Genomic DNA, 17,294 nt, shown 5'->3' on the forward strand with positions numbered 1-17,294 from the left:
TCCAAGTGAACCTCGCCAGGTGCGGGGAAGATGCAGCAGTTGCCTATATTGGCCAGCAGAGGGGGATGTTTGGTCATTGCTATGCATGGCACCTTGCTTTTGTCCTTGCAAAACACAATTGGGGCAGTGCCTGTGGCTCAAAGGAATAGGCTTGCTGGCCCCATATACCAGAGGTGGTGGGTTCAAACCCGGCCCCTACCAAAAAAAAAAAACCCAAAAAACAAAACACGGTTTGCAATTGTTTTGTTTTTTCTAAAGATAGGAATTCGGGGGTTTCCCTATGTTGCCCAGGCTGGTCTAGAATTCCTAAGCTCAAGCGATTCTTCCATCTCAGCAACCTGAGCTGCTGGGACAGCGGGAGAATGTGGGGCTTAGAAGTGGTTCTCTTTTCTTAGCTTACTTCTCATGACCTTGTGGCTTGTCTGGGCCGCCCAGCTGGGTGCCAGGCCACACCTCCACCTGCCCTTCTCTTTGTCCACATGAAAGCACCAACTTCCTCAGGAGCTCAAAGAGCTCGGAGTCTGGATGTAGGTGAAGGAGAAGGGTCTGAGAACCCATAGGCCTCAGGTCACCAGTGGTCCTCTCTGGGTCAGGCCACCATAAGGGCTCATGTCACTTCCAACTCACACAGCATTTTCTCTTCCAAGAAGGAATAAATGTCATTCATTTATTCGTTCATCCAGCAAACACTGCAAAATTCCCCCAGGCAGCCAGGGCATGTGACTCAATTTGGGCCTGGAACATGGGTGAGCCACCAGGTTCCCTTCCCATGCCCTTAGTCTGCCCCACAGATGACCCACAGCCATGATGGTCCAGAAGCATGGGTGGCCTCTGTGGGTGAAGCCCAGAGGCCTTGGCATTGCTGACCCCTGCCCGAGGGTGCCCTGGCCTCTAGCAGGGACCATCAGTGAGTCCTCACAGACATGTTCCACCAGCTCAGGATGCCCAGGCCTCAGAAGCTTTGGGGACTCCTCCATGTGTGTGGTCTTAGGGTATCTGTGGGTGGAGCCAGAGGTCCCCTGGTGCCCAACATGGCTGCAGAGCTGGACAGCTCATCTCAGGATCTGCTTCTGGTGGAAACCTTGGGGACTGAGCTGGTCACCAGACCACCAGGGCCTCTTCTGAGACCACTATGGTCTCTGCCAAGCTGCCAAGCTACAGTGGGGTGTGCAGGGACCCCGAGGCACCTCCTGTCCTGTGGTTAGCACCAGGCCAGCAGTGCCTTGTCCATCTATCCTAGGCAGAACTTTCTGGAAACTTCCCCCAAGCCACTCAACCCTGCAGTGAAGGTCAAGCTGTTAGAAAACCACCCTTCCGCGGAACTGGAACAGGCCCCTGGACCCCCCTCTGCTTCTGCTGTTGGGAGCAATGGGGGATGTTGGGGTGTGGCCCTGGGGTCAGAGACAGATGAGCTGCACCCTAGTTCCTTGAGGTCATTTCAATGTGATGTTCTCCTTGAAAAGCAAAGCCAAAGGGAGCAAGAGGAAAAAACAATCAGGACAATCTGAATGATTTCACTGTCATCAATATTTTGTTCTTCACTTTTTTTTCATTAAAAAAAAAACAATTTTAGAACTGTTTTGGACTCAGAAAGGTTGAGAAACCAGGACATCTCCTGTAAACCCAGCCCCCTGCAGTACCTCCTGCGCTCACACCTGCTACCCATGCACCAGCAGAGCTGTGCTGTCGTCAGCTCACCAGCAAACCAGGGGGTGTCCAGGTCCTTGCGGTTGTCCCCTAAAGCCCCTCCGTGTCCCGGGATCACATCAGGAAGACAGGGACAATCAGTCCTCAGGCCCCTTTCCAGGTGTTCTGATGACTGGAATTTTGAAGAGGAGTCTCCACCTACACACTCATACAAATGGCAAAACATAACTATAGTCCGCAAAGTAGAAGGGAAGAGGAGAGAGAGGGGCGGGGAGGGGGGATATGGGAGGAGGGAGGGTATTTGGGGGGACCTCACCTAATTTGCATGATGCAATGGTCCATTTCAAAACTATTAAGAAATGAGTATAGGGGCGGTGCCTGTGGCTCAGTGAGTAGGGCACCGGCCCCATATGCCGAGGGTGGCGAGTTCAAACCCAGCCCCGGCCAAACTGCAACAAAAAAATAGCCAGGTGTTGTGGCGGGCACCTGTAGTCCCAGCTGCTCAGGAGGCTAAGGCAAGAGAATCGCTTAGGCCCAGGAGTTGGAGGTTGCTGTGAGTCCTATGATGTCGTGGCACTCTACCAAGGGTGGTAAAGTGAGACTCTGTCTCTACAAAAAAAAATTTTTTAAATAAAAATAAAAATAAAAAAAGAAATGAGTATAATTGTGATGGATTGATGGATATGTTACTAAGTTCAATGTAAGCATTTCACATTGTATATCAAAGCAGTACCCTGAACCCCATAAATGCATCAATGTACAAAGTTACGATTTAATAAAAAATAATTAAAAGGAAAAAAATGAAGAGGGGCCTCCTCCATCTGGGAGGCACTGGGCTGCCCAAGCCCCGCCCCTGGGTGCCGCGCCCCTCCCACCCCTACCCATCCCAAGAGCCCCTCTCACATTCTCACCTCCCCCCACCCTCCCTGAATCCCCAATCCCACTGAGCTCCCCAAGCCCCGCCCCTGAGTGTCCCACCCCATCCCCCACCCCTCACTCCACATGGGGGACCCATCCCCTGCATGCCCCACCTGAGGGCTTGCTAGTTCCTGCTCAACACCCACTAGGCCATAGGGCTGGCAGGCGCCCCTCACCCTTCCACTTTGCTGGAGCCCTGCAGGTGCCCCCTGCTCCGCCCCTTCCGCCCCCATTCTCATCGAGACTCCGCCCTGCCCTAGGGCCCCCCAGCTCCTGCCTCTCCTGTGGACCTGGGTCCTTCCGCACTCCTTTCCTCACAAGTCCCTGGTTCCATGGCCCTCTCCTTCCCCCAGACCCTGAGCCTGGAGACCCTGGACGTCTCAGACCTCGACCCCATCCAGCACCCAGCTGGCCAGCTGCAGGAGGACCAGTGGCAGGCACCCAGGGACACCTGTGAGGCTCTTCTCCTAACCCTAGTCCTGCCTCGCAGGGCAGACACCATGACCAGTGGGCCAGGCCAGAGAAGGGGGTAGGGGCTGCAGGGGGGTTGGCCTCCCCACACCGTGAGGCCTGCATCCTCCCTTGTGTGGCCAGGCCTGTGGCCAGGGCACACCCCCGGCCCCTGTCAGGGTGGGCACTGACTGCCGCCACTCTCCCTGACACTCCTCTTTGAGCCGGGCTGGGTGGGTGTCACTGTGGCAGCATCACTGTGGAGGTCTTGAGGCCTGAGCTTGTCGGGGTCTGACCATGGGGCTGCTGTCTTGCTTCTGTGTGTGTACGTCCTACATCCTCTGTCCCTGGACCGGGCCCATGGCCTGTTGGGTCCCCCAGTCCTAAGCCTGGAAGCTGAGGCCGGCATGGACGTGATTCTGGTAGGCTCCAGCGAGCTGTCAGCGCCCCCTTCACCCAAGGTAGGCAGAGGTGAGTCTCGTCTACTTAACTGGACTGGCTGCTTGGGATGCTGACCCCACACCTAGGCAATGTCAAGAGTTCTGGGCTTCTGGAAGATTCAGACATCATTCAGTCAGTCCAGGTGGGGGCAGGAAGTCCCGACCCAGAGCCTCCTCCCAGGCTAAGATGTTTTTGACCTACCAGGATAAGGCTGAGGGAGAGAGAGGCAGGGATGGTGGGAACCCACAGTCTCCTGAGACTTCAAAGTCAGGAATTTGTGATGCTCACTTCTTGGTTTTATTTATTTATTTATAGACAGAGTCTCACTATGTCACCCTGAGTAGAGTGCCTTGGCATCACAGCTCACAGCAACCTCACACTCTTGCGCTTAAGCACTTCTCTTGCCTCAGCCTCCCAAGTAGCTGGGACCACAGGCACCCACCACAACGCCCAGCTATTTTGTTGTTGTTGTCATTGTTGTTTAGCAGGCCTGGGCCAGGTTCAAACCCGCCAGCCCCGGTGCATGTGGCTGGTGCCCTAACCACTGAGCTACGGGCACCAAGCCTCTTGGCCATATTTAAATTAGGAGACAGGAGATAGGAGGAAGGGGCTACTTCTTACCTTCTTTTTCAGATCTTATTGCATATGAAGTCAAAGTTAACCAGAGAAACATAGAAGGTAAGAGTTTGAACACTTGCCCACCACTAGGAAAAGGGAACTTCGGCTGGCTCTCAGCATCTCCCAGTTGTCCTAGGAGAAGGCAGTGGACGCCAATAGTGCCCACTCATACCTGCACCTCAAAGCCCTGCAGCTTAATTTAAAGTCTGCAGCTCATGTTGACTAGTATGTTTAGGGATTGTTTGCCCGTTGTCACCTTCATATCGAACATTTTCATCGCACCAAAAATAAGACATGTATCCAGTAGCAGCCACTCAATCCCTCCGTCCTCGTCCCCCTTTTTCACATCTAGGGACGTGCCAGTCTACTTTCTTTCTGTGTGGATTTGCCTATTCAGGATCCCTTGCATTTCCATGTGAATTTTAGGATCAGCTTGTTCACTCTTGCAAAAAAATTCCAGCTGGAATTTTGACAGGGGTCTGTGGATCTGCCTGGGGAATCTTGCTATTTTAACAATATTAAGTCTTCTGAACCATGAACATGGGACATCTTTCCATTTCATTAGATCTTCTTTAATTCCCTTCAACCACATTTTGCAGTTTCCGGTGTTCAGGCCTTGCCCTCCGTTTTTGTCAACTGTGTTCCTGAGTCTTTTGCTATTTGATAGTAGCTCAAACACACTGCACTTTGGATGTTACTTTAGACATCTGCCTGTGCTGTGGAAGCTTCCAGGTTCACACCCAGCACCCTCTGTTTGAGGGAGGAATGTGTACATCGTGTAAGGTAAGCGGGAAGCCGGGGGGGCCTCCTCACAGCCTCCAAGAGGGGAGGGCACAAACCAGCCTCCTTTGCTCCTTGCCAAGGACAAGTTTCTGGACGCCCTCTTCCTATATGACGACGATGGATATCTGTCCTACTGCTCCATCTGCTGCTCCGGAGAGACACTGCTCATCTGCGAAAACCCCGATTGCACCCGGTGAGGCCAGGGGTCCCGGGGTGGAGACTGACTGAGGGCGAGGGAGCCGAGGGGACACCCTCCTTCTCAGCTGTTCAGAGAGGGGGGATTTTCCTCCAAGGCTTTCCCTTTCCCTCCAATACTTCCTTTGGCTCAGAGCTGGACACATGGGGGTGGGGGGTCAGCATCTGCGCTTGTGATTTCTGTTTCCAGCATTAGTGTAGCGGAGACGGAGCTGCTGTCCACAGTCTTTATGTAGTGGCGTGATGGAGACCCCCCGCTGCTGGACTGCGGCCCCCACCAGGGGACCACACGGGGTGTACTCGTCCCTCTGTCCTTACTCCTATGTCCACAGCTCCCCCCACCTCAAATTCTCGCTCCCAGCTGGCTGCATTTGCTCTTGCTGGCATCCTTAACCTATTCCTGCAGAGCCTAGAATCTGGGGGCTTAAGGGCGTCTTTGAAATCTATTGTTGCCTATAAATGCATGTCTCAGTCTTCTGGCTTGGCTCCTGTCCTCTGAGTTACCAAGGAGGACCTGTCTCCCTTGCCCAGGTATGGCCTTGCCTTCTGCCATGTAGTGCAGAGACGGGCAGGGCCCATTTGTCTCTCAAAGGAGCCTGGCATGACTTCTGTGGTTCACTCCAAAGCCAGGCGCAAGCCTGCCTCAGCTTGCTGGTCCCCAGGGCTGCAGGACTGACACTTCAATCACCGTGGTTTTCTGTTTTACTCTAGGTGCTACTGTTTTGAGTGTGTGGACACCCTGGTGAGCCCAGGGACCTCGGAGAAGGTTCAGGCCATGAGCAACTGGGTGTGCTTCCTGTGCCTACCCTTCTCCCGCAGCGGGCTGCTGCGGCGCAGGCGGAAGTGGCGGGCTGGGCTGAAGGCCTTCTGTGACCGCGAGTCGGTGAGTACTGGACAGGGGCAGGACCTGGCAGCAGCCGGCCCCGGGGACCAGGATGTTCCCGCCAGTGGCCAGCTACAAATTGCTCACTTGCTCTGACACAATGGAGTTACAAGAGCTTGCAGCAGGTGGAGAGGCTGGCTGGCAAGGCTTCAACGTGCCTCCGAAGTCTGGCATTTGTCACCAAACACTTGAGCTGATGCTGGCCAGATGTCAGTTCTCTCTGTAGGCAGCCAGGCAGGAACCACCAGTCATCACAGATGTAGCAGGTTGAATTTTGTCCCCCCAAGGATATGCTGGCATCCTACACCCAGTAGCTGTGTTTGGAAATAGGGTCTTTGCAGATGAAGTTTGTTAAGAGTGTAGAGGTGAGACCACTGTGGATTGGGGGGGCCCTAAGAGCAGTGACTGGTGTCCTCATGTAAGGTTTGGGACATCGAGACACACAGGGCAGATGGCCATGTGATTATAGATGCAGAGATGGGAGCAGTGGTTGTCAGCAGCACCAGAGGGGGCAGAGGACCCCTCAGAGGGAGTCCCCCTGCGGCAGCTGATTTCAGACCTCTGGCCTGCTGAGACAGGACCAAATCATTTTCTGCAGTTTTAAGCCCCCCACCCCACCAAGTTAGTTTTAATTTGTTCTGGCGGCTGCTGGGAACTGCCGTAGCAGGGGGTGAGCCCCTGGGGAGATGGCCACGCAGAGCCTGGGACCCTGGTGGAGCCTGCAGGCTGGCACGCTTCACGGCTGGGCAAAGTCGTCTCTTCTTGCCCAGCAACATTCAACATGACTGAAGCAGAAAAGGGGCAGACACAGAAGCACTTGTAGGGAAAGAACCTGGTGCTCTGAAAGTTGCGTCCTCCTCAGGTCTGTAGCTTTGGGGAGGCATCTGCCCACCTGGTCCATCTCATTAGCAGAGGGTGCGTGACCTGGGTGGCCTCTGCCGCCGCGAGGGCCTCGCCTTTCCCAGAGCCAGCCCAGGTTCCACAGACTCTGCCACTCCACAGTGATGTGTGCGCATGCAGGCCCATGGCCAAGAGATGTCCCACAAAGTCTCCTTGACACCAGTGTAGGGTGACAACTGTCGCAGGAGGCCTCACTATGGCTTTTGGAAAGCAAGGCGAGTGCGTTCCCTATTGGAGCCGTCTTTCAGGTCCCCTTCAAGGCAGAAAGATTCTCTCCCAGCTTAATACAGATCCAAGGATCAAAGGCTGCAGGAGAAGGTTCCCTCCAAAAGAAACTGAGGTGACATTCAGAGATGCTGCTAAATGCTGCTGCAGACACGGAGCTGGAGGGAAGGGGATGGCTGTGAGTCTAGCTCCAGAGGCTCCTGCCTCGGCACTCAAGGCTCAAGTCTGAGGTCTGTCCTCCTCGGGCCACCAGGCTGCCCCTGCACAAACCAGGGCCAAGTCAGGCACAGGCCCCAGTCCTCCGAGGCCACAGGTGCAGTTTTGCTGGTCTGCCCCCCATCTCTTCCACGAGGGACTGGAGTCTTCATGGAGCCCCAAACTCAGCCAGCTGCCCCCTGCTCAGGCCTGGTGCTGATAGCCTGTCCTGTGTTTGCCTCCAGCCAGGCACCCCCAAGTGCCATCACCTATGGGGGCAGCAGGGGATGTTGGGTGCTGACCTTACAAATGAACTGACCTGGGCTTCTGGCCTGGGAGAGCCAGATGCTGTCCCCTGGCCAACCACTGGCTGTGCCCATAGATACTCCTGTGTCCTTTGTCCTTGGTGGGTCTCCTCTGTGGCTGGGCTCAGGGGCCAGCTCTTGGCACAGCAGGTCACTGGCAGCAGAGAGTGTGCAGCAGGGTCCTTCTCAGGGATGCTGGGCAGCTTTCAGATGTTCCCAGCCCACAAAGGGTGACAGGGTTGCTAGTGGGAAGGTGGACAGAGGCAGTGGGAGGACGTGCTGTGTGTGGTCAGATTCTCCCGGGTAGACGACTTGGGTGCTTAGATTTACAGAATGTTTCCTATTGGGATAATGTCACCCTCCTTTAAAATTAGGAAACTCCCCACATACTTGCTGTCCCTTTGCTGGAGATGGCAAGGAGTCAGCCTCCATGGGGCTCAGCACTAGTCAGGACAGGCCCCCAGGGCTCCCCAGGTGTCTCTGGGGAGTCTCAGGTGTATTCATTTAGGAGAGGTTTAGGGGAGGATGACCATGTATCAGGAAGAATTTTAATCATTGCTCAAGGGCTCTGTAACCAAGTAGCCAACACAACATCCTCTTCCTTTGTAAATAAACAGGAGAGTCCCCTTGAAATGTACAAAACCGTGCCTGTGTGGAAAAGAGAGCCAGTGCGAGTGCTGTCTCTCTTTGAGGACATCAAGACAGGTGAGTATGGTGACAGGACAAAGACTCACACAGGATGACACCTCCACACGCCTGACTACCTCGCAGGGCCACCCAGCCCTCCCAGGGCTCCCTGCACCCTCCTCTACCCAAACCTCCAGGCACCAAGCCCCCAGGAACTGGTGTCCTGCCCCCCAACCCACCCTGGTGCCTTTGGAAATCCCATCCCATCTTCTGGGCCTAGCAAACACAGACAATTCCATGAAGACACGCCCTAGTCACTGCCCAAGTGGCAGCCGGGATCATTCCCTTGTGGAGCCCCCTGCTGAGTGCTCCCTAGTGTCCTCAGAACCGCCTGCTGTGGGAGCTCGTGCCACCGCCAGGACTCTGAGACACGCAGTGCACACAGCTTGGCCAAGGTCTCACTGCCCAGCAGGGCTCTGCCGAGGCTGTCAGCTCAGACCCTGCTGCCCTGTGGTTTCCTAACCCAGCAGGGAACATCACAGCCCAGAAATGCCGGGTTCACAGCAAACTGCTTGACTTCCTTAAAACAACACTCAGTGAAGTCTATTTGTTTAGCTTATCATGACACAGAAATCTCGATCCTTAGACCCTTGCCATGGCATTAAAAAGAAGCTTTGCTCATTAATTACGGGACGGCTTCCTGACCCGTCTCTGGACTTTCCCCTTCCCTGGAGGGGCCAAGTCCACATCAGCCCTGTGGGCCCTCTTGTCCCCCGTCCAGAGCTAACCAGTTTGGGATTCTTGGGAACCAGCTATGCCCCAGGCAGGCTGAAGCACCTGGATGATGTGACGAACGTTGTGAGGAGGGATGTGAGTATGGCCGCCCTTCAGACCTTGGAGAGCAGGTGTCCAGGGGCTCCTGGGGGGTGGAGAGACACCACACAGGAGGGGCAAGGGGTCTCAGGTGTGCAGGGAGGGGCGTGGGGACCCTGGGTCTGGCAGGAGTTGGCACCCCACCCATGCTGTTGAGCCCCCGCAGCGGGGTGTCTGAGTGCACATGTTTGGTCCCTGCACTGCCCAGACCCAGAGCAGGGTCTCTTGCAAGTGGCCAATTTCTACCCCTGTGATGGGATGCTGCCCAGCGGGGAATCGCCTCCCCTTCTCCTCTCAAATAAAGATGCTGCCCCATAAACTGAGTAGTGGGGAGAGGCTTGAAAACATTCTATAGGCCCTGCGCGGAAATACCACGGTTCTAGGAATGGAACATGTTCCCTCCCTTGGAGTTACAATCCAATTTCTGTTCTGGCTCCTCCTCCTCCTCTCCCTGCCAGTTACTTCACGCCATAAGATAAGTCCTGGCAGCCTCCTGGTGCAGGTGCAGACCTGGCCGGCTCTCACCTCCGCTTCCTCCTGGCAAAGCCAGTGCCCACGGCCAGGCACAGCTGTGGGCCACGGGAGTCAGGTTTGCTCACCAGCTGCATGGCGGGAGAGGCTCAGGGGGTCTGGGGTCTCGGTGTAGAAACTGGCTATTATTAAGTGATTTGAGGACGGTGTAAGGAAGCACAGGTCTGCCCTGGACTGGGTGCTGTCAGCAAGTGGGGATCTGATATTTGAGTTACCTTGTTCATTTTTGTTTAGGAGAATGGCACGGGGGTTGAGGCATCACTGTTAACGAAGTCAGTGTCCCTCATATCACCTTAGAGAGGGGAACTTGGGTCACTTGTGGGTGAAGAACCCCCTCACCTGGTCTCTGTTCGGGCAGGATCTGGGGCAGCTGGGTTTTGTCTTCCTCCAGGTGGGCGCTGATGGTAGGAAGCATTTTGATTGTGGGGGCGCGGGTATGTGACACCCTCACTGTTAGCTCCCAACCCCCACAGCCACACTGTCTATGTTCCCTGACAACACACAAAATCACTTACTCCCTCTGGGACTGGGTCTCTTAGGGCAGTGGCTAGAGCAGAGGTGCTTTTCAGGGACAACTTGTGGACTCCACATGTGTCCCCAGAGCTGGTGGTGAGGATGGCCCTGGCCTGGTGCCCCACTGCTACCCGTGGGGCGGGGTCTGCCTTGTCCATGTCTGTGGTGAGCTGGCCCTGGTCTCCTGACTTCTTATTGGCCACAGCTCTCCTGCTAAGACACAAACCTGCCCGGGTGGCGCCTGTGGCTCAAGGAGTAGGGCGCCAGTCCCATATGCCGGAGGTGGCAGGTTCAAACGTAGCCCTGGCCAAAAACCAAAAAAAAAAAAGACACAAACTTGCCCCATGCCTGTCCCACAGGTGGAGGAGTGGGGCCCCTTTGACCTCATGTATGGCTCGACGCCTCCCCTCGGCCACACCTACTACCATCCGCCTGGTGAGATGCTGGGTGAAATGGGCTTCTCCGGGCTCCAGTCACCTGGGCAGTGTGTCCCCAGGGTCTCTCCCTGCCCACCCCACCACAGCCCCCTCAGGCAGAGCAGAAATTACAATTGTTCGAATTTTAACAACAGCTTTATTGAGGCCCCACTGGCACTGTAAAGTGTCCTCATGGGATGTGTGCGATTTGGGTGAGTTTGGACAATGCACACCAGGAGCCGGGCATGGTCCATCGCCCCAAAGGCTTTCTTGCACCCTCCAGCCCTCCCGCCCACCCCTGCCAGGCACCCAGTGCTGCAGGCCCCGCAGACAGCTGTGCTCTGCAACTCTGCCATCATCTGTGCAGGAGGCTGCAGGGGCAGGCGGGGTCTGCACGCCTCTGGGGCCCAGCTGCAGGGCAGACCCATGAGGGTGGGGGGGGTGGACCCACAGACCCAAACACTAGAACCGCAGGCCCGGGGAGCCCCTCAGCCCGGCCCTCCCACCCTCCTGCCCAGGCTGGTACCTGTTCCAGTTCCACCGGCTCCTGCAGTATGCGCGGCCCCCACAGGGCAGCCCACGGCCCTTTTTCTGGATGTTTGTGGACAACCTGGTGCTGGGCACAGAAGACCAAGCCACAGCCATTCGCTTCCTGGAGGTGTGTGGGGGGCCCCACCGTGCTCAGGGCTTTCGGGGAGGGCTCGGCTTACACCCCAGGCTCTGGGACTTCTGGCTCCCTGGGAGCCGGCATGCAACTGAGGCACAGATCGTGGGCTCTTGGGACACAGGGCCCCTTCCAGGACAGCCTCAGAGGAGGAACTTGCTACACACATCCTGTGCTCTCAGAACGAGGCCGCAGGATTCACCTGCCCCTGCCTCCTTGATCTGTACACGCGCACACGCAATGCACACACAATACACACGCAGTGCATACGCACACCCAGTCGCACACACTATACAGCCCGCCTGTCCCACACTCCCTGGGGCATGCCTGAATCTAAGCCCTGATCTCAGAGTGCCACTTTTGGGCTCAGTAACAGACCCTGCCCAGGGCTGACTTGGGCTGGGTTCCAGGCCTACCTGTGGTGTGGCAAAGTCTCAGCCACAGGACAGGCTCAGGCAGAGGAAATTCATCTCCCTGTCAGGTCCCAGAGAGAGGCCACGGGCAGAGTGGGGCTTGGCCTGCTACACACAGAGAGGACAAGGACCCTCAGGTGTCACCTTCTTTTGGGGCCAGATAGGGTCATGGTTCCAGAGGGTGAGGAGTGGGGGCTCCACTGAGTGGCTGGAAAGTGAGCCCAGCAGATGGAAGGGGTACGGGTGTCAGGATGGGGCTTGCTGTGATGAGATGTGGGCCATGATGAGGGTGGCAGAATGGTTCAGGGCACCAGAGCATGAACTCTGAATGGGTTCTAGGCACAGCGGGGCCCTGCCAGCCCCCTCGTCACAGTACAGCCCTTGGCTGGGCCTGGAACTCCCTCCTGCAAGACATCTCCCAATGTTCATGTGGTTCAAACTTTCTTTAAAACGATTTCAAATGAACAGGACAAAGTCTCCTGTCCTCCCAGCATCACCCTCCTCTTCAGTGGCCTGAGGGCCTGCTGGATCTTTATGAAAATACACACAATCCTGGGCACTCAGCTGTTGGCACCTGGTGTTTTTCTCTTAAAGTGCCTTGGAAATCCTTCCATTACAAAAGTACTTTCTTCCTCCTTTCTTCATCCTTGTGTGTTATTTTGTTTTGTTCTGGGCAGTCTCCCTCTGGATGGATGTGAAAATGCATCTAACCTCCTCCCTCTGCGTGGAGGACTGGCCGCCTCCTGTCCTTTGTTCTTACGAACAGTCCTACAACCAAGGGCCATGTAGGATAAATTCCAGGAGTGAGGTTTCTGGGTCCAACCCCACTGTATGTGGGGTTTTCACAAATATTGCCCCGTGGTTTCCACTGGGCTGTCCAGCTGAGACAAGATGCTGCTCTCTGTGGGCTGTGCATGAGCTCTCTCCTGCCCTGCTGGCGGCATCCACCATAAGGTCGCAGCTTTCTGAGGGTGCTCCGTTGTGATGGGTTTCCATGTGCCTCTGAGCTGACCTCGCCTCTGCTGCTCTGCTACCTCACCTTACGGGCGGCTGGAGTTCCCCGTTGATCCAACCAGACTTGCTGTGTATTTGATTGGATCATTGGCAGTGATCATTTTTTTATTCTGGCTATATGCATAGAGTATTTTCTTGTCTCTGTGTTGTGGGCACCTATAGGACAGAGTTGGGTCCTGGCAGTGACAGTGATGTCAAGCTGTTCCCGACCTGTAAAGCTGATGGTTTTGGGGCTGAAGCAGCTCGTTTTTTCTGTTAGGAAGTTCCTACTGACTCCTATTGATTAGAGCATTTTTGTCAGGAATAGTTAGATTTTGTCAAATACTTTTTTTGATGTTTGTGGAGATATTAGACAATTCCTCCTTAGATCTATTAATAAGATATAATTTCCTTTTCTTTTCTTTTTTCTTTTTTTTTTTTTTTTGAGGGAGAGCTTCACTCTGTCCTGCTGGGTAGTGTTGTGGTGTCATAGCTCACAGCAACCTCAAACTCTTGGGCTCAAGCAATCCTCTTGCCTCAGCCTCTCAAGTAACTGGGGCTACAGGCACTGGCCACAACACCCAGATAGTTTTTCTATTTTTAGTAGAGACAGGGTCTCACTCTTGCTCAGGCTGGTCTGAACTCCTGAGCTCAAGCAATCCACCTGCTCGGCCTCCCGGAGAGCTGGGATTACAGGCACCAGACTGGCCAATAAGATATAATTTTCTAGTGGACTTCCTAGTAATAAACCATCCCACATGCCTGGAAAAGCCTGCCAGTCACAGTGGATTATCTCTTCAATGTGCCGCTGGATTCAGAATTTCATTTAGGACGTTCACTGGCAAGGACGGAAGGGGTGTTGTGCAAACTCAGTCAGGTTTTGGTGTCAATGTTACATTTATTTCCTAAAAGTATTTGAAAAATGACGGACCTCTGTGAAATAGTCTGGATTGGTAGTTGTTGTTTTAAAATTAAAGTAGCGCTTCTACAGAAACTGATCTATTAAGATTTGCTATCTTGGGCGGCGCCTGTGGCTCAGTTGGTAAGGCGCCGGCCCCATATACCGAGGGTGGCGGGTTCAAACCCAGCCTCGGCCAAACTGCAACAAAAAAATAGCCGGGCGTTGTGGCGGGCGCCTGTAGTCCCAGCTGCTCGGGAGGCTGAGGCAAGAGAATCGCTTAGGCCCTGGAGTTGGAGGTTGCTGTGAGCCGTGTGAGGCCACGGCACTCTACCGAGGGCCATAAAATGAGACTGTCTCTACAAAAAAAAAGAAAAGAAATCTGGGAATTTTAAAAATATGGACATAACACCACAGAACAGCAGGTGGGGTCAGGTTTGTGAATGGCGTTATTTATCAACAAACCTATTAATAAGGAATCGTGGGTCCCACAAAAGACCTGTTTCTAAATCTGAGACCCGTTATCAACAAACTTAGAGGATGGAAAAACACTGACTTTTGATTGCTTTGCATGTAAGTTTAGTAGGTCAAAATTAATTGGTTCCAAATCAGTAGTGACAGAAAAAAGAAACTTCTGTATTTTCTATAAACTCGCCTTGCTATGGAGTCTCATTCCTGCCAGTGGTGGAGACAACTAATGTCACAAGGGTAAATGCTGTCTACTGGCTCTGGACTGGACAGTCCATTGGGTGGGTCTCTCTGGCCTGCCTCGCCCTCTCCAGTCCCCAGTGAGGTATCTGGATATGGGGTTCTGGCTACCTCCTTACCTGAGGGCCCCTCCATGCAGGTCTGGGGCATCTCTGGGTTGCTTGACCTATGGGACAAAGAATCTACTAGTGAGGCCAGGCAGGTGGCTCAAGCCTGTGATCCCAGCACTCTGGGAGGCTGAGGTGGGGAGAATTGCTTGAGCCCAGGAGTTTGACACCAGCCTGAGCAAAGCAAGACCCTGTCTCTGCAAAAAAAATCGAAAAATTATTGGGGCATTGTGGCAGATGCCTGTAGTCCCAGTTCCTCAGGAGACTGAGGCAGGAGGGTCACTTGAGCCCAGAGATTTGAGGTTGCTGTGAGCTAGGCTGATGCTATAGTACTCTAGCCTGAGTGACAGAACAAGACTGTCTCAAAAAAAAAAAAAAAAAAAGAATCTATTGGTTAAAATGTTTAAGACAACATATCAGCTTTTTCTCTTCTAAGGTGATTTATAAGAAAAAAAGGGTGTGACATGTACGTAACCCATGCCACTGAGTATAATCGATGTGGTAGGCCAGGAAGGTCTGCCAGCCACACCTGGGGCCAGAAGGTGGCTGAGGCCTACGGCCATCAGGTCTTAGTTCATAGCTGTCCTTCCCCCTCAGACAGAGCCTGTGACCATCCGGGATGTCAGTGGCAGAGCCCTCCAGGACGCCGTGCGTGTGTGGAGCAACGTCCCTGCCGTGAGGAGGTATTTTCCAGGCAGACGAGGGCCCCTCAAGGCTGGGGGGGACACAGACCAGAGCCAGGGCTCACTGGGAAATGGGGTCAGAGAAAACTCAGTCTGTCAGCAGAGCCAAGCCCACCTGTGTATGTGGGGGTGTGTCTGCAGCTGGGAGGCACCCCTCCACCCAGACCCTGTGCAGTCTGCATGAGTGCTTCTTGGGGCTCCTCTCAGGAATGCCATCCTAAGCGTCCAAAGTCCTGGGCATGGGCTGGGCTGCACAGCCTCCAGTGACCACTCACACTCAACGCCTGGCTCGGCCTCAAGGCCATGCATGCGCTCACACCCCACAGTGCACGAGGGCTGCACTGACCTTCTTCGGTCCTTGAAACCACCATCCCCCGGCCCCCCATGCCCTCCCGTAGCCTCACCAAGGGCCCCTCTTGGGAACTCCCCCTCCCAGCGTCCTGTGGTCTTTCTGGTGCTGTCCCCTGAGCCTTGAGCAGCTGGCCCTTCCCCTCACTCCTGCACCCAGACCCCAGCAGCACCTGACTTTCCAGGTGGCTGAATCATGTCCTGCCTGAGACTGAGTTTCTGGAAGCCTCTTTCCACCCTTTCCCCAGTCCCTGTCCCAGCATGTCCTCAGCTGGCAGCTGTGGCAAGATTTTATGACCTGTTGTCTGGGACCTGTCTGTCACTCCACTGGGGCTCCTGGGGGTTGACCTTGGCCCCTCAGCTCCCTTCACCCTGACTTGTGGGAGCCCCCAGGCTACTCCCTCCTAGCCCGCTGTGGGGGCTGAGGCTGGTGACAGTCTGCCCTCTCTCCCACAGCAAGCACGCGGCTCTGGGCCCTCAGGAAGAGCTGTCCCTGCTGGCTCAGGACAGGCAGAGGACCGGGCCCTACAGCCAGAGCTCTGGCCCGGCCAGGCTGGTGAAGAGCTGCTTCCTCCCGCTGAGAGAGTATTTCAAGTATTTTTCATCAGAACTCTCTTCCTCCTTGTAGATGAGTCATTGTCCTGTGAAAAGACAGGCTTTTCCTAGAACAGCAGTTTCCCTTTTGCTGCCCCTTCCTTTCTCTTCAGAGTGTGAGTTAGCTTTGAGTTTCCAGTGGTCACTGCAGATCCATCTCCTGCTCAGTCAGTGCTGGAGCTGCCAGACCTCCCCACCACGCTGGCCTGTGGGGCAGGCAGGACAAGGCCACGTGGCTGCCACAAGCCCCTGTGTTTTCTGCATGTTTTACTTCCTGAAAGCATTTCTGTGTTCCAGTGGAGAAGTTAAAAATACACTTATTGTAAGATAGTTATTGGTCATGTTTTGGTGTTTTCACGTACGGACAGGGCCATCCTTTCAGGCTGTGGGGCTTTGAGGGTAGAGGGCGGAGGATAACCGGGGACCTTTTTATCAGCACCCATGGTGCACTTTCCTGTGCGTGTGTCACCAGCGCCTTCACCACGGTCTGCTTTGACAACAAAACCTCTTACCTGATCACAGTGACACAGAACATCCCAACCTCTGCAAAGTACAGAATGTCACAGTCAGCAAGCAAAGGAGCCCATCAAATGGATGGCATAAGGTCTGCCCGTAGAGCATGTAGCCCTGTGGTCCTCTGAGCCTAGCAGAGCTGCCCACAGAAGGCAGGGCTCCTTCTGGCCCCAAGGCTTGAGTCCGAGTGAGGACAACCCACCAGAAAGCACTAACTCAACGGGGTTCAAGTCACCTGCAAGGCACTCTGCCGGGTCTTTCCTGGCTAGCCAGAGAGCCTCAGAGGGGTCCAGACTCAGGGCAAAGAGCAGACTCAACCAGGCACTGTAACCAAGGACCTCTGACATCAGTGCTGGGACTACTAGTGGTATATAAAATGCTTTGTGGAAGAAAGATGGGGTTAAAACCGGGCCTTTTTGTAGTCCCAGCTGCTTGGGAGGCTGAGGCAGGAGAATCACGTAAGCCCAAGAGCTGGAGGTTGCTGTGAGTCCCGTGAAGTCATGGCACTCTACCAAGGGCGGTAAAGTGAGACTCTGTCTCTACAAAAAAAAGAAAAAAAAAACCGGGCCTTTTGAAGATTTGGGGGAAGATACCTTAGAGTAGAATACAAGTCATCACTTGGGTTAATATGACCGGCTACCTCTTCTGGTTTTGGAAAACAACGTTGGACTGGGACAGCACAGGTCTCATGTCCAGCGATCTCAGGGTTACAAAGGCCACAGAAAACACAGGGCCAGAAGCAGAGAGAATATGGGAACGCACCCACTCTGCTGGGCCCACAGCGAGGGGCGCGGGGAGGCCGGGCACCCGCGCGCAGGCGCTCTCCCCCAGCCTCACCGCGGGCCCCGCCTCC

General features: G+C 54.6%; 1 protein-coding gene across 1 annotated transcript; it reads left to right on the forward strand.

Moving 5' to 3' along the window:
* The first annotated feature begins 2,897 nt into the window (after positions 1-2,897).
* DNMT3L (DNA methyltransferase 3 like) lies at positions 2,898-17,171 on the forward strand. Its single transcript, XM_053565790.1, has 12 exons — positions 2,898-3,018; positions 3,397-3,486; positions 4,090-4,134; positions 4,778-4,857; positions 4,938-5,050; positions 5,764-5,935; positions 8,178-8,265; positions 8,969-9,057; positions 10,464-10,539; positions 11,039-11,178; positions 14,901-14,986; positions 15,791-17,171. The coding sequence occupies exons 1-12, from the start codon at positions 2,898-2,900 to the stop codon at positions 15,960-15,962; spliced, it is 1,272 nt and encodes a 423-aa protein (XP_053421765.1). The 3' UTR covers positions 15,963-17,171.
* The last annotated feature ends 123 nt before the right edge of the window (positions 17,172-17,294 follow it).

This window comes from Nycticebus coucang, chromosome 16 (genome assembly GCF_027406575.1).
Source record: "Nycticebus coucang isolate mNycCou1 chromosome 16, mNycCou1.pri, whole genome shotgun sequence".
In the NCBI taxonomy this organism is placed as follows: Eukaryota; Metazoa; Chordata; class Mammalia; order Primates; family Lorisidae; genus Nycticebus; species Nycticebus coucang.

Excerpts from the sequence above, each read along its gene's own strand:
- DNMT3L (XM_053565790.1), top strand. The coding sequence starts at position 2,898 with ATGGCCCTCTCCTTCCCCCAGACCCTGAGCCTGGAGACCCTGGACGTC. Across the intron at positions 4,135-4,777 it reads TAACCAGAGAAACATAGAAG|ACATCTGCCTGTGCTGTGGA; the intron begins GTAAGAGTTTGA and ends ATGTTACTTTAG. Across the intron at positions 5,936-8,177 it reads CCTTCTGTGACCGCGAGTCG|GAGAGTCCCCTTGAAATGTA; the intron begins GTGAGTACTGGA and ends GTAAATAAACAG.